Genomic DNA, 14,587 nt, shown 5'->3' on the forward strand with positions numbered 1-14,587 from the left:
ACCTGTTGGTGTCAACCTGTCATTGTCAACCTGTTGGTGTCAACCTGTCATTGTCAACCTGTCATTGTCAACCTGTCATTGTCAACCTGTTGGTGTCAACCTGTCATTGTCAACCTGTCATTGTCAACCTGTCATAGTCAACCTGTCATAGTCAACCTGTCATTGTCAACCTGTCATTGTCAACCTGTCATAGTCAACCTGTCATTGTCAGCCTGTTGGTGTCAACCTGTCATTGTCAACCTGTCATTGTCAACCTGTTGGTGTCAACCTGTCATTGTCAACCTGTCATTGTCAACCCGTCATTGTCAACCTGTTGGTGTCAACCTGTCATTGTCAACCCGTCATTGTCAACCCGTCATTGTCAACCCGTCATTGTCAACCTGTCATTGTCATCCTGTCATCGTCAACCTGTCATTGTCAACCTGTCATTGTCAACCTGTCATTGTCAACCTGTTGGTGTCAACCTGTCATAGTCAACCTGTCATAGTCAACCTGTTGGTGTCAACCTGTCATAGTCAACCTGTCATTGTCAACCTGTTGGTGTCAACCTGTCATTGTCAACCTGTCATTGTCAACCTGTCATTGTCAACCTGTCATTGTCAACCTGTCATAGTCAACCTGTCATTGTCAACCTGTCATTGTCAACCTGTCATAGTCAATCTGTTGGTGTCAACCTGTCATAGTCAACCTGTCATTGTCAACCTGTCATTGTCAACCTGTCATAGTCAACCTGTTGGTGTCAACCTGTCATAGTCAACCTGTCATTGTCAACCTGTCATTGTCAACCTGTCATAGTCAACCTGTTGGTGTCAACATGTCATAGTCAACCTGTCATTGTCAACCTGTCATTGTCAACCTGTCATTGTCAGTCAACCTGTTGGTGTCAACCTGTCATTGTCAACCTGTCATTGTCAACCCGTCATTGTCAACCCGTCATTGTCCACCTGTTATTGTCAACCTGTCATTGTCAACCTGTCATTGTCAACCCGTCATTGTCAACCCGTCATTGTCCACCCGTCATTGTCAACCTGTTGGTGTCAACCTGTCATTGTCAACCCGTCATTGTCAACCCGTCATTGTCAACCCGTCATTGTCAACCTGTCATTGTCATCCTGTCATCGTCAACCTGTCATTGTCAACCTGTCATAGTCAACCTGTCATAGTCAACCTGTTGGTGTCAACCTGTCATAGTCAACCTGTCATTGTCAACCTGTTGGTGTCAACCTGTCATTGTCAACCTGTCATTGTCAACCTGTCATTGTCAACCTGTCATTGTCAACCTGTCATAGTCAACCTGTCATTGTCAACCTGTCATTGTCAACCTGTCATAGTCAACCTGTTGGTGTCAACCTGTCATAGTCAACCTGTCATTGTCAACCTGTCATTGTCAACCTGTCATAGTCAACCTGTTGGTGTCAACCTGTCATAGTCAACCTGTCATTGTCAACCTGTCATTGTCAACCTGTCATAGTCAACCTGTTGGTGTCAACCTGTCATAGTCAACCTGTCATTGTCAACCTGTCATTGTCAACCTGTCATAGTCAACCTGTTGGTGTCAACCTGTCATAGTCAACCTGTCATTGTCAACCTGTCATTGTCAACCTGTCATAGTCAACCTGTTGGTGTCAACCTGTCATAGTCAACCTGTTGGTGTCAACCTGTCATAGTCAACCTGTCATTGTCAACCTGTCATTGTCAACCTGTCATAGTCAACCTGTTGGTGTCAACCTGTCATAGTCAACCTGTCATTGTCAACCTGTCATTGTCAACCTGTCATAGTCAACCTGTTGGTGTCAACCTGTCATAGTCAACTTGTCATTGTCAACCCGTCATTGTCAACCTGTCATTGTCTACCTGTTATTGTCAACCCGGCCACGCGTTCAAGTTTATTGTTGACCGATCGCAGCGGGGGCCAAAGTTCATTTGTGTGACGCAGTTCGTAAACAGACAAAGGCTGGTGCACTGCCAACCACCACCACTGCCGTAACCATCACCACCACCCCCTCCACCACCACCTCCACCATCACCACCACCCCCTCCACTACCACCTCCACCATCACCACCACTATCACCATCACCCCCTCCACCACCACCATCACCTCCACCATCACCACCACCTCCTTCACCACCACCACCTCCACCACTACTATCACCATCACCACCTCTACCATCACCACCACCCCCTCCACTACCACCTCCACCATCACCACCACCCCCTCCGCTACCACCTCCACCATCACCACCACTATCACCATCACCCCCTCCACCACCACCATCACCACCACCTCCTTCACCACCACCTCCACCATCACCACCTCCCCCTCCACTACCACCTCCACCACCACCTCCTCCACCACCACCTCCACTACCACCACTATCACCACCTCCATTGTCACCACAACCACCACCACTGCCATCACTGTTCTGGTTGAAATCCACCTTCTCAGAGGAGGCCGCACGGCTCGGAGGTCCAAGACGCTGAGAGCCTGGGTTAGAATTCAGCTCCCAGCCGCCCAACCACAGCAATTACACCACGGGGCTGATAGACTCACCACACAGAGACCCATAGACTCATACAGAGAGACCCATAGACTCACTCACACAGAGACTCATAGACTCACCACACAGAGACCCATAGACTCACTCACACAGAGACCCATAGACTCACCACACAGAGACCCATAGACTCACACAGAGACCCATAGACTCACACAGAGGGACCCATAGACTCACTCACACAGAGACCCATAGACTCACCACACAGAGACCCATAGACTCACACAGAGACCCATAGACTCACACAGAGGGACCCATAGACTCACTCACACAGAGACTCATAGACTCACCACACAGAGACCCATAGACTCACCACACAGAGACCCATAGACTCACCACACAGAGACCCATAGACTCATACAGAGACCCATAGACTCACCACACAGAGATCCATAGACTCATCACACAGATACCCATAGACTCACACAGAGACCCATAGACTCACTCACACAGAGACCCATAGACTCACCACACAGAGACCCATAGACTCATACATAGACCCATAGACTCACCACACAGAGACCCATAGACTCACACAGAGACCCATAGACTCATACAGAGACCCATAGACTCACCACACAGAGACCCATAGACTCACACAGAGACCCATAGACTCACACAGAGACCCATAGACTCACACAGAGACCCATAGACTCACACAGAGACCCATAGACTCACCACACAGAGACCCATAGACTCACCACACAGAGACCCATAGACTCACCACACAGAGACCCATAGACTCACCACAAAGAGACCCATAGACTCACACAGAGACCCATAGACTCACACAGAGACCCATAGACTCACCACACAGAGACCCATAGACTCATGCAGAGACCCATAGACTCACACAGAGACCCATAGACTCACTCACACAGAGACTCATAGACTCACACAGAGACCCATAGACTCACACAGAGAGACCCATAGACTCACTCACACAGAGACTCATAGACTCACACAGAGACCCATAGACTCACCACACAGAGACCCATAGACTCACCACACAGAGACCCATAGACTCACACAGAGACCCATAGACTCACACAGAGACCCATAGACTCACTCACACAGAGACCCATAAACTCACTCACACAGAGACCCATAGACTCACACAGAGACCCATAGACTCACACAGAGACCCATAGACTCACCACACAGAGACCCATAGACCCACACAGAGACCCATAGACTCATCACACAGAGACCCATATACTCATCACACAGAGACCCATAGACTCACACAGAGACCCATAGACTCACTCACACAGAGACCCATAGACTCACCACACAGAGACCCATAGACTCACACAGAGACCCATAGACTCACTCACACAGAGACCCATAAACTCACTCATACAGAGACCTATACACTCACTCACACAGAGACCCAAAGACTCACGCACACAGAGACCCATAGACTCACTCACACAGAGACCCATAAACTCACTCACACAGAGACCCATAGACTCACTCACACAGAGACCCATAGACTCACTCACACAGAGACCCATAGACTCACTCCCACAGAGACCCATAGACTCATCACACAGAGACCCATAGACTCACTCACACAGAGACTCATAGACTCATCACACAGAGACCCATATACTCACTCACAAAGACACCCATAGACTCACTCACACAGAGACCCATAGACTAATTTACACAGAGACCCATATACTCATCATACAGACACCCATAGACTCATCATAAAGACACCCATAGACTCACTCACACAGAGACCCATAGACTCACTCACACAGAGACTCATAGGCTCATCACACAGAGACCTATACACTCACTCACACAGAGACCCAAAGACTCACGCACACAGAGACCCATAGACTCACTCACACAGAGACCCATAAACTCACTCACACAGAGACCCATAGACTCACTCACACAGAGACCCATAGACTCACTCACACAGAGACCCATAGACTCACTCCCACAGAGACCCATAGACTCATCACACAGAGACCCATAGACTCACTCACACAGAGACTCATAGACTCATCACACAGAGACCCATATACTCACTCACAAAGACACCCATAGACTCACTCACACAGAGACCCATAGACTAATTTACACAGAGACCCATATACTCATCATACAGACACCCATAGACTCATCATAAAGACACCCATAGACTCACTCACACAGAGACTCATAGACTCATCACACAGAGACCTATACACTCACTCACACAGAGACCCATAGACTCACTCACACAGAGACCCATAGACTCACTCACACAGAGACCCATAGACTCACTCACACAGAGACCCATAGACTCACTCACACAGAGACCCATAGACTCACTCACACAGAGACCCATAGACTCACTCACGCAGAGACCTATACACTCACTCACACAGAGACCCATAGACTCACTCACACAGAGACCCATAGACTCACTCACACAGAGACCCATAGACTCACTCACGCAGAGACCTATACACTCACTCACACAGAGACCCATAGACTCACTCACACAGAGACCCATAGACTCACTCACACAGAGACCCATAGACTCACTCACACAGAGACCCATAGACTCACTCACACAGAGACTCATAGACTCATCACACAGAGACCCATATACTCACTCACAAAGACACCCATAGACTCACTCACACAGAGACCCATAGACTAATTTACACAGAGACCCATATACTCATCATACAGACACCCATAGACTCATCATAAAGACACCCATAGACTCACTCACACAGAGACCCATAGACTCACTCACACAGAGACTCATAGGCTCATCACACAGAGACCTATACACTCACTCACACAGAGACCCAAAGACTCACGCACACAGAGACCCATAGACTCACTCACACAGAGACCCATAAACTCACTCACACAGAGACCCATAGACTCACTCACACAGAGACCCATAGACTCACTCACACAGAGACCCATAGACTCACTCCCACAGAGACCCATAGACTCATCACACAGAGACCCATAGACTCACTCACACAGAGACTCATAGACTCATCACACAGAGACCCATATACTCACTCACAAAGACACCCATAGACTCACTCACACAGAGACCCATAGACTAATTTACACAGAGACCCATATACTCATCATACAGACACCCATAGACTCATCATAAAGACACCCATAGACTCACTCACACAGAGACTCATAGACTCATCACACAGAGACCTATACACTCACTCACACAGAGACCCATAGACTCACTCACACAGAGACCCATAGACTCACTCACACAGAGACCCATAGACTCACTCACACAGAGACCCATAGACTCACTCACACAGAGACCCATAGACTCACTCACACAGAGACCCATAGACTCACTCACGCAGAGACCTATACACTCACTCACACAGAGACCCATAGACTCACTCACACAGAGACCCATAGACTCACTCACACAGAGACCCATAGACTCACTCACGCAGAGACCTATACACTCACTCACACAGAGACCCATAGACTCACTCACACAGAGACCCATAGACTCACTCACACAGAGACCCATAGACTCACTCACACAGAGACCCATAGACTCACTCACACAGAGACCCATAGACTCACTCACACAGAGACCCATAGACTCACTCACACAGAGACCCATAGACTCACTCACACAGAGACCCATAGACTCACTCACACAGAGACCCATAGACTCACTCACACAGAGACCCATAGACTCACACAGAGACCCATAGACTCACACAGAGACCCATAGACTCACTCACACAGAGACCCATAGACTCACTCACACAGAGACCCATAGACTCACCACACAGAGATCCATAGACTCACTCACACAGAGACCCATAGACTCACACAGAGACCCATAGACTCACTCACACAGAGACCCATAGACTCACACAGAGACCCATAGACGCACTCACACAGAGACCCATAGACTCACTCACACAGAGACCCATAGACTCACTCAAACAGAGACCCATAGACTCACTCACACAGAGACCCATAGACTCACTCACACAGAGACCCATAGACTCACTCAAACAGAGACCCATAGACTCACACAGAGACCCATAGACTCACACAGAGAGCCATAGACTCATCACACAGAGACCCATAGACTCACTCACAAAGAGACCCATAGACTCACTCACACAGAGACCCATAGACTCACTCACACAGAGACCCATAGACTCACTCACACAGAGACCCATAGACTCACACAGAGGCCCATAGACTCACTCACACAGAGACCCATAGACTCACACAGAGACCTATAGACTCACACAGAGACCCATAGACTCACTCACACAGAGAACCATAGACTCACTCACACAGAGACCCATAGACTCACACAGAGACCTATAGACTCACACAGAGACCCATAGACTCACTCACACAGAGGCCCATAGACTCACTCACACAGAGACCCATAGACTCACACAGAGACCTATAGACTCACACAGAGACCCATAGACTCACTCACACAGAGACCCATAGACTCACACAGAGACCCATAGACTCACTCACACAGAGACCCATAGACTCACCACACAGAGACCCATAGACTCACTCACACAGAGACCCATAGACTCACTCACACAGAGACCCATAGACTCACACAGAGACCCATAGACTCACACAGAGACCCATAGACTCACACAGAGACCCATAGACTCACTCACACAGAGACCCATAGACTCACTCACACAGAGACCCATAGACTCACCACACAGAGATCCATAGACTCACTCACACAGAGACCCATAGACTCACACAGAGACCCATAGACTCACTCACACAGAGACCCATAGACTCACACAGAGACCCATAGACGCACTCACACAGAGACCCATAGACTCACTCACACAGAGACCCATAGACTCACTCAAACAGAGACCCATAGACTCACTCACACAGAGACCCATAGACTCACTCACACAGAGACCCATAGATTCACTCAAACAGAGACCCATAGACTCACACAGAGACCCATAGACTCACACAGAGAGCCATAGACTCATCACACAGAGACCCATAGACTCACTCACAAAGAGACCCATAGACTCACTCACACAGAGACCCATAGACTCACTCACACAGAGACCCATAGACTCACTCACACAGAGACCCATAGACTCACACAGAGACCCATAGACTCACTCACACAGAGACCCATAGACTCACACAGAGACCTATAGACTCACACAGAGACCCATAGACTCACTCACACAGAGACCCATAGACTCACTCACACAGAGACCCATAGACTCACACAGAGACCTATAGACTCACACAGAGACCCATAGACTCACTCACACAGAGGCCCATAGACTCACTCACACAGAGACCCATAGACTCACACAGAGACCTATAGACTCACACAGAGACCCATAGACTCACTCACACAGAGACCCATAGACTCACACAGAGACCCATAGACTCACTCACACAGAGACCCATAGACTCACCACACAGAGACCCATAGACTCACTCACACAGAGACCCATAGACTCACTCACACAGAGACCCATAGACTCACACAGAGACCCATAGACTCACACAGAGACCCATAGACTCACACAGAGACCCATAGACTCACTCACACAGAGACCCATAGACTCACTCACACAGAGACCCATAGACTCACCACACAGAGATCCATAGACTCACTCACACAGAGACCCATAGACTCACACAGAGACCCATAGACTCACTCACACAGAGACCCATAGACTCACACAGAGACCCATAGACGCACTCACACAGAGACCCATAGACTCACTCACACAGAGACCCATAGACTCACTCAAACAGAGACCCATAGACTCACTCACACAGAGACCCATAGACTCACTCACACAGAGACCCATAGACTCACTCAAACACAGACCCATAGACTCACACAGAGACCCATAGACTCACACAGAGAGCCATAGACTCATCACACAGAGACCCATAGACTCACTCACAAAGAGACCCATAGACTCACTCACACAGAGACCCATAGACTCACTCACACAGAGACCCATAGACTCACTCACACAGAGACCCATAGACTCACACAGAGGCCCATAGACTCACTCACACAGAGACCCATAGACTCACACAGAGACCTATAGACTCACACAGAGACCCATAGACTCACTCACACAGAGACCCATAGACTCACTCACACAGAGACCCATAGACTCACACAGAGACCTATAGACTCACACAGAGACCCATAGACTCACTCACACAGAGGCCCATAGACTCACTCACACAGAGACCCATAGACTCACACAGAGACCTATAGACTCACACAGAGACCCATAGACTCACTCACACAGAGACCCATAGACTCACACAGAGACCCATAGACTCACTCACACAGAGACCCATAGACTCACCACACAGAGACCCATAGACTCACTCACACAGAGACCCATAGACTCACTCACACAGAGACCCATAGACTCACACAGAGACCCATAGACTCACACAGAGACCCATAGACTCACACAGAGACCCATAGACTCACTCACACAGAGACCCATAGACTCACTCACACAGAGACCCATAGACTCACCACACAGAGATCCATAGACTCACTCACACAGAGACCCATAGACTCACACAGAGACCCATAGACTCACTCACACAGAGACCCATAGACTCACACAGAGACCCATAGACGCACTCACACAGAGACCCATAGACTCACTCACACAGAGACCCATAGACTCACTCAAACAGAGACCCATAGACTCACTCACACAGAGACCCATAGACTCACTCACACAGAGACCCATAGACTCACTCAAACAGAGACCCATAGACTCACACAGAGACCCATAGACTCACACAGAGAGCCATAGACTCATCACACAGAGACCCATAGACTCACTCACACAGAGACCCATAGACTCACACAGAGACCCATAGACTCACTCACACAGAGACCCATAGACTCACACAGAGACCCATAGACTCACTCACACAGAGACCCATAGACTCACACAGAGACCCATAGACTCACTCACACAGAGACCCATAGACTCACTCACACAGAGACCCATAGACTCACTCACACAGAGACCCATAGACTCACACAGAGACCCATAGACTCATCACACAGAGACCCATAGACTCACACAGAGACCCATAGACTCACTCACACAGAGACCCATAGACTCACACAGAGACCCATAGACTCACACAGAGACCCCCACGTGACCCCCCCAGGTGCTGGCGCTGTGTCTGTACCCGGCGTTGTTTGAGGACTCGGCACTACCGGAGGATGCGAAGCAGCGCGCACGGCGGGTTCTTGACGGGTGCGGAGGGAGGAGCATCGGTGAGCGCCACCATCGACATCATCAGTGACGTCATCAGTGACGTCATCATCAGCGTCATCATCATCAACCCTGTCATCATCATCATCACGGGCATCATCATCATCCCTGTCATCATCATCACCGTCATCATCATCATCACGGGCATCATCAGTGACGTCATCAGCGCTCTCACCCCACACCCACCACTCACCACACACTCACCACACACTCACCCCGCACTCACCCCCCACTCACCACACACTCACCACACACTCACCCCGCACTCATCACTCACCCCCCCACTCACCCCCCACTCACCACACACTCACCACACACTCACCACACACTCACCACACACTCACCACACACTCACCCTCTACTCGCCCCCCACTCACCCCCCACTCACCACACACTCACCACACACCCCCCACTCATCACACACTCACCCCCTACTCGCCCCCCACTCACCCCCCACTCACCACACACTCACCACACACTCACCACACACTCACCCCCTACTCGCCCCCCACTCACCCCCCACTCACCACACACTCACCACACACCCCCCACTCATCACACACTCACCCCCTACTCGCCCCCCACTCACCCCCCACTCACCACACACTCACCACACACCCACCACACACTCACCCCGCACTCACCACACACTCACCCCCCACTCACCACACACTCACCACACACCCCCCACTCATCACACACTCACCCCCTACTCGCCCCCCACTCACCCCCCACTCACCACACACTCACCACACTCCCCCCACTCATCACACACTCACCCCCTACTCGCCCCCCACTCACCCCGCACTCACCTCCAACTCACCACACACTCACCACTCATCACACACTCACCCCCCACTCACCCCCCCACTCACCCCCCACCCACCCCCCACCCACCCCCCACCCACGCCCCGTGTGCAGGTGCGTACAGCGCTAGCCAGGGCATCGAGTGTCTGCGTCAGGACGTGGCGCGCTTCATCGAGCGGCGTGACGGAGGGATCGCGTGCGACCCCAACGATGTCTTCCTGAGCACGGGCGCCAGCGACACCATCGTGGTGAGCGGCGGCGGTGGTCGGGAGGTCAACTCGGCGGCGGCGGTGGTCGGGAGGTCGAACTCGCCACCCTCAAGCCCTGGGTCTCTCCGTCTTTGTCTCTCTCTGTCACTCCCCGTGGTCGCGTGGATTTCTCTCCGGCTCCTGCGGGTTTCCCATCACGTGTCGCTTAGAGAGTATCGTCACGTGTCTCTTAGAGAGTCACGTGTCACTTAGAGAGTATCGTCACTTAGAGAGTATCGTCACGTGTCACTTAGAGTATCGTCACTTAGAGAGTATCGTCACTTAGAGAGTATCGTCACGTGTCACTTAGAGTATCGTCACTTAGAGAGTATCGTCACTTAGAGAGTATCGTCACGTGTCGCTTAGAGAGTATCGTCACTTAGAGAGTATCGTCACTTAGAGAGTATCGTCACACGTCACTTAGAGAGTATCGTCACGTGTCACTTAGAGAGTATCGTCACACGTCACTTAGAGAGTATCGTCACGTGTCACTTAGAGAGTATCGTCACTTAGAGAGTATCGTCACGTGTCACTTAGAGAGTATCGTCACTTGTCACTTAGAGAGTATCGTCACTTAGAGAGTATCGTCACGTGTCACTTAGAGAGTATCGTCACTTAGAGAGTATCGTCACGTGTCACTTAGAGAGTATCGTCACGTGTCTCTTAGAGAGTATCGTCACGTGTCACTTAGAGAGTATCGTCACACGTCACTTAGAGAGTATCGTCACGTGTCACTTAGAGAGTATCGTCACGTGTCTCTTAGAGAGTATCGTCACGTGTCACTTAGAGAGTATCGTCACGTGTCACTTAGAGAGTATCGTCACGTGTCTCTTAGAGAGTATCGTCACGTGTCACTTAGAGAGTATCGTCACGTGTCTCTTAGAGAGTATCGTCACGTGTCACTTAGAGAGTATCGTCACTTAGAGAGTATCGTCACGTGTCACTTAGAGAGTATCGTCACGTGTCACTTAGAGAGTATCATCACACGTCACTTAGAGAGTATCGTCACGTGTTGCTTAGAGAGTGTCGTCACGTGTCACTTAGAGAGTATCGTCACGTGTCTCTTAGAGAGTATCGTCACGTGTCACTTAGAGAGTATCGTCACGTGTCTCTTAGAGAGTATCGTCACGTGTCACTTAGAGAGTATCGTCACGTGTTACTTAGAGAGTATCGTCACTTAGAGAGTCACGTGTCACTTAGAGAGTATCGTCACTTAGAGAGTATCGTCACGTGTCACTTAGAGAGTATCATCACACGTCACTTAGAGAGTATCGTCACGTGTCGCTTAGAGAGTGTCGTCACGTGTCACTTAGAGAGTATCGTCACGTGTCGCTTAGAGAGTATCGTCACTTAGAGAGTATCGTCACGTGTCACTTAGAGAGTATCGTCACGTGTCTCTTAGAGAGTATCGTCACTTAGAGAGTATCGTCACGTGTCTCTTAGAGAGTATCGTCACGTGTCACTTAGAGAGTATCGTCACGTGTCACTTAGAGAGTATCGTCACTTAGAGAGTATCGTCACGTGTCACTTAGAGAGTATCGTCACGTGTCACTTAGAGAGTATCGTCACGTGTCTCTTAGAGAGTATCGTCACGTGTCACTTAGAGAGTATCGTCACGTGTCGCTTAGAGAGTATCGTCACTTAGAGAGTATCGTCACGTGTCTCTTAGGGAGTATCGTCACGTGTCACTTAGAGAGTATCGTCACGTGTCGCTTAGAGAGTATCGTCACTTAGAGAGTATCGTCACGTGTCACTTAGAGAGTATCGTCACTTAGAGAGTATCGTCACGTGTCACTTAGAGAGTATCGTCACGTGTCGCTTAGAGAGTATCGTCACGTGTCACTTAGAGAGTATCGTCACGTGTCACTTAGAGAGTATCGTCACGTGTCACTTAGAGAGTATCGTCACGTGTCACTTAGAGAGTATCGTCACGTGTCACTTAGAGAGTATTGTCACGTGTCACTTAGTATCGTCACGTGTTGCTTAGAGAGTATCGTCACGTGTCACTTAGAGAGTATCGTCACGTGTTGCTTAGAGAGTGTCGTCACTTAGAGAGTATCGTCACGTGTCGCTTAGAGAGTATCGTCACGTGTCACTTAGAGAGTATCGTCACGTGTCACTTAGAGAGTATCGTCACGTGTCACTTAGGGAGTATCGTCACGTGTCGCTTAGAGAGTATCGTCACGTGTCACTTAGAGAGTATCGTCACTTAGAGAGTATCGTCACGTGTCACTTAGAGAGTATCGTCACGTGTCACTTAGAGAGTATCGTCACTTAGAGAGTATCGTCACGTGTCACTTAGAGAGTATCGTCACGTGTCACTTAGAGAGTATCGTCACGTGTCTCTTAGAGAGTATCGTCACGTGTCACTTAGAGAGTATCGTCACTTAGAGAGTATCGTCACGTGTCACTTAGAGAGTATCGTCACTTAGAGAGTATCGTCACGTGTCACTTAGAGAGTATCGTCACGTGTCTCTTAGAGAGTATCGTCACGTGTCACTTAGAGAGTATCGTCACACGTCACTTAGAGAGTATCGTCACGTGTCACTTAGAGAGTATCGTCACGTGTCTCTTAGAGAGTATCGTCACGTGTCACTTAGAGAGTATCGTCACGTGTCACTTAGAGAGTATCGTCACGTGTCTCTTAGAGAGTATCGTCACGTGTCACTTAGAGAGTATCGTCACGTGTCTCTTAGAGAGTATCGTCACGTGTCACTTAGAGAGTATCGTCACTTAGAGAGTATCGTCACGTGTCACTTAGAGAGTATCGTCACGTGTCACTTAGAGAGTATCATCACACGTCACTTAGAGAGTATCGTCACGTGTTGCTTAGAGAGTGTCGTCACGTGTCACTTAGAGAGTATCGTCACGTGTCTCTTAGAGAGTATTGTCACGTGTCACTTAGAGAGTATCGTCACGTGTCTCTTAGAGAGTATCGTCACGTGTCACTTAGAGAGTATCGTCACGTGTTACTTAGAGAGTATCGTCACTTAGAGAGTCACGTGTCACTTAGAGAGTATCGTCACTTAGAGAGTATCGTCACGTGTCACTTAGAGAGTATCATCACACGTCACTTAGAGAGTATCGTCACGTGTCGCTTAGAGAGTGTCGTCACGTGTCACTTAGAGAGTATCGTCACGTGTCGCTTAGAGAGTATCGTCACTTAGAGAGTATCGTCACGTGTCACTTAGAGAGTATCGTCACGTGTCTCTTAGAGAGTATCGTCACTTAGAGAGTATCGTCACGTGTCTCTTAGAGAGTATCGTCACGTGTCACTTAGAGAGTATCGTCACGTGTCGCTTAGAGAGTATCGTCACTTAGAGAGTATCGTCACGTGTCACTTAGAGAGTATCGTCACGTGTCACTTAGAGAGTATCGTCACGTGTCTCTTAGAGAGTATCGTCACGTGTCACTTAGAGAGTATCGTCACGTGTCGCTTAGAGAGTATCGTCACTTAGAGAGTATCGTCACGTGTCTCTTAGGGAGTATCGTCACGTGTCACTTAGAGAGTATCGTCACGTGTCGCTTAGAGAGTATCGTCACTTAGAGAGTATCGTCACGTGTCACTTAGAGAGTATCGTCACTTAGAGAGTATCGTCACGTGTCACTTAGAGAGTATCGTCACGTGTCGCTTAGAGAGTATCGTCA

The 14,587-nt window shown here is 49.4% G+C and overlaps 2 protein-coding genes across 3 annotated transcripts in view; one reads left to right on the forward strand and one right to left on the reverse strand.

Annotated features, from left to right (window-relative positions):
• The window catches only part of LOC142906343 (uncharacterized), a 107,245-nt gene that overhangs the window by 46,680 nt on the left and 45,978 nt on the right, over positions 1–14,587 (reverse strand). The window lies entirely within an intron of this gene.
• Positions 1–14,587, forward strand: part of GPT (glutamic--pyruvic transaminase) — an 81,509-nt gene that overhangs the window by 42,438 nt on the left and 24,484 nt on the right. For both annotated transcript variants that reach the window (XM_076053925.1, XM_076053924.1), the window contains 2 exons: positions 9,778–9,886; positions 10,806–10,939. In XM_076053925.1, coding sequence (XP_075910040.1) covers positions 9,778–9,886; positions 10,806–10,939 — 243 coding nt within the window. The remainder of the gene's footprint in view (positions 1–9,777; positions 9,887–10,805; positions 10,940–14,587) is intronic.

The sequence above is a fragment of the Petromyzon marinus genome, chromosome 63 (genome assembly GCF_048934315.1).
Source record: "Petromyzon marinus isolate PM22_M1 ecotype Great Lakes invasive population chromosome 63, UKy_Petmar_22M1.pri1.0, whole genome shotgun sequence".
Classification (NCBI taxonomy): domain Eukaryota; kingdom Metazoa; phylum Chordata; class Hyperoartia; order Petromyzontiformes; family Petromyzontidae; genus Petromyzon; species Petromyzon marinus.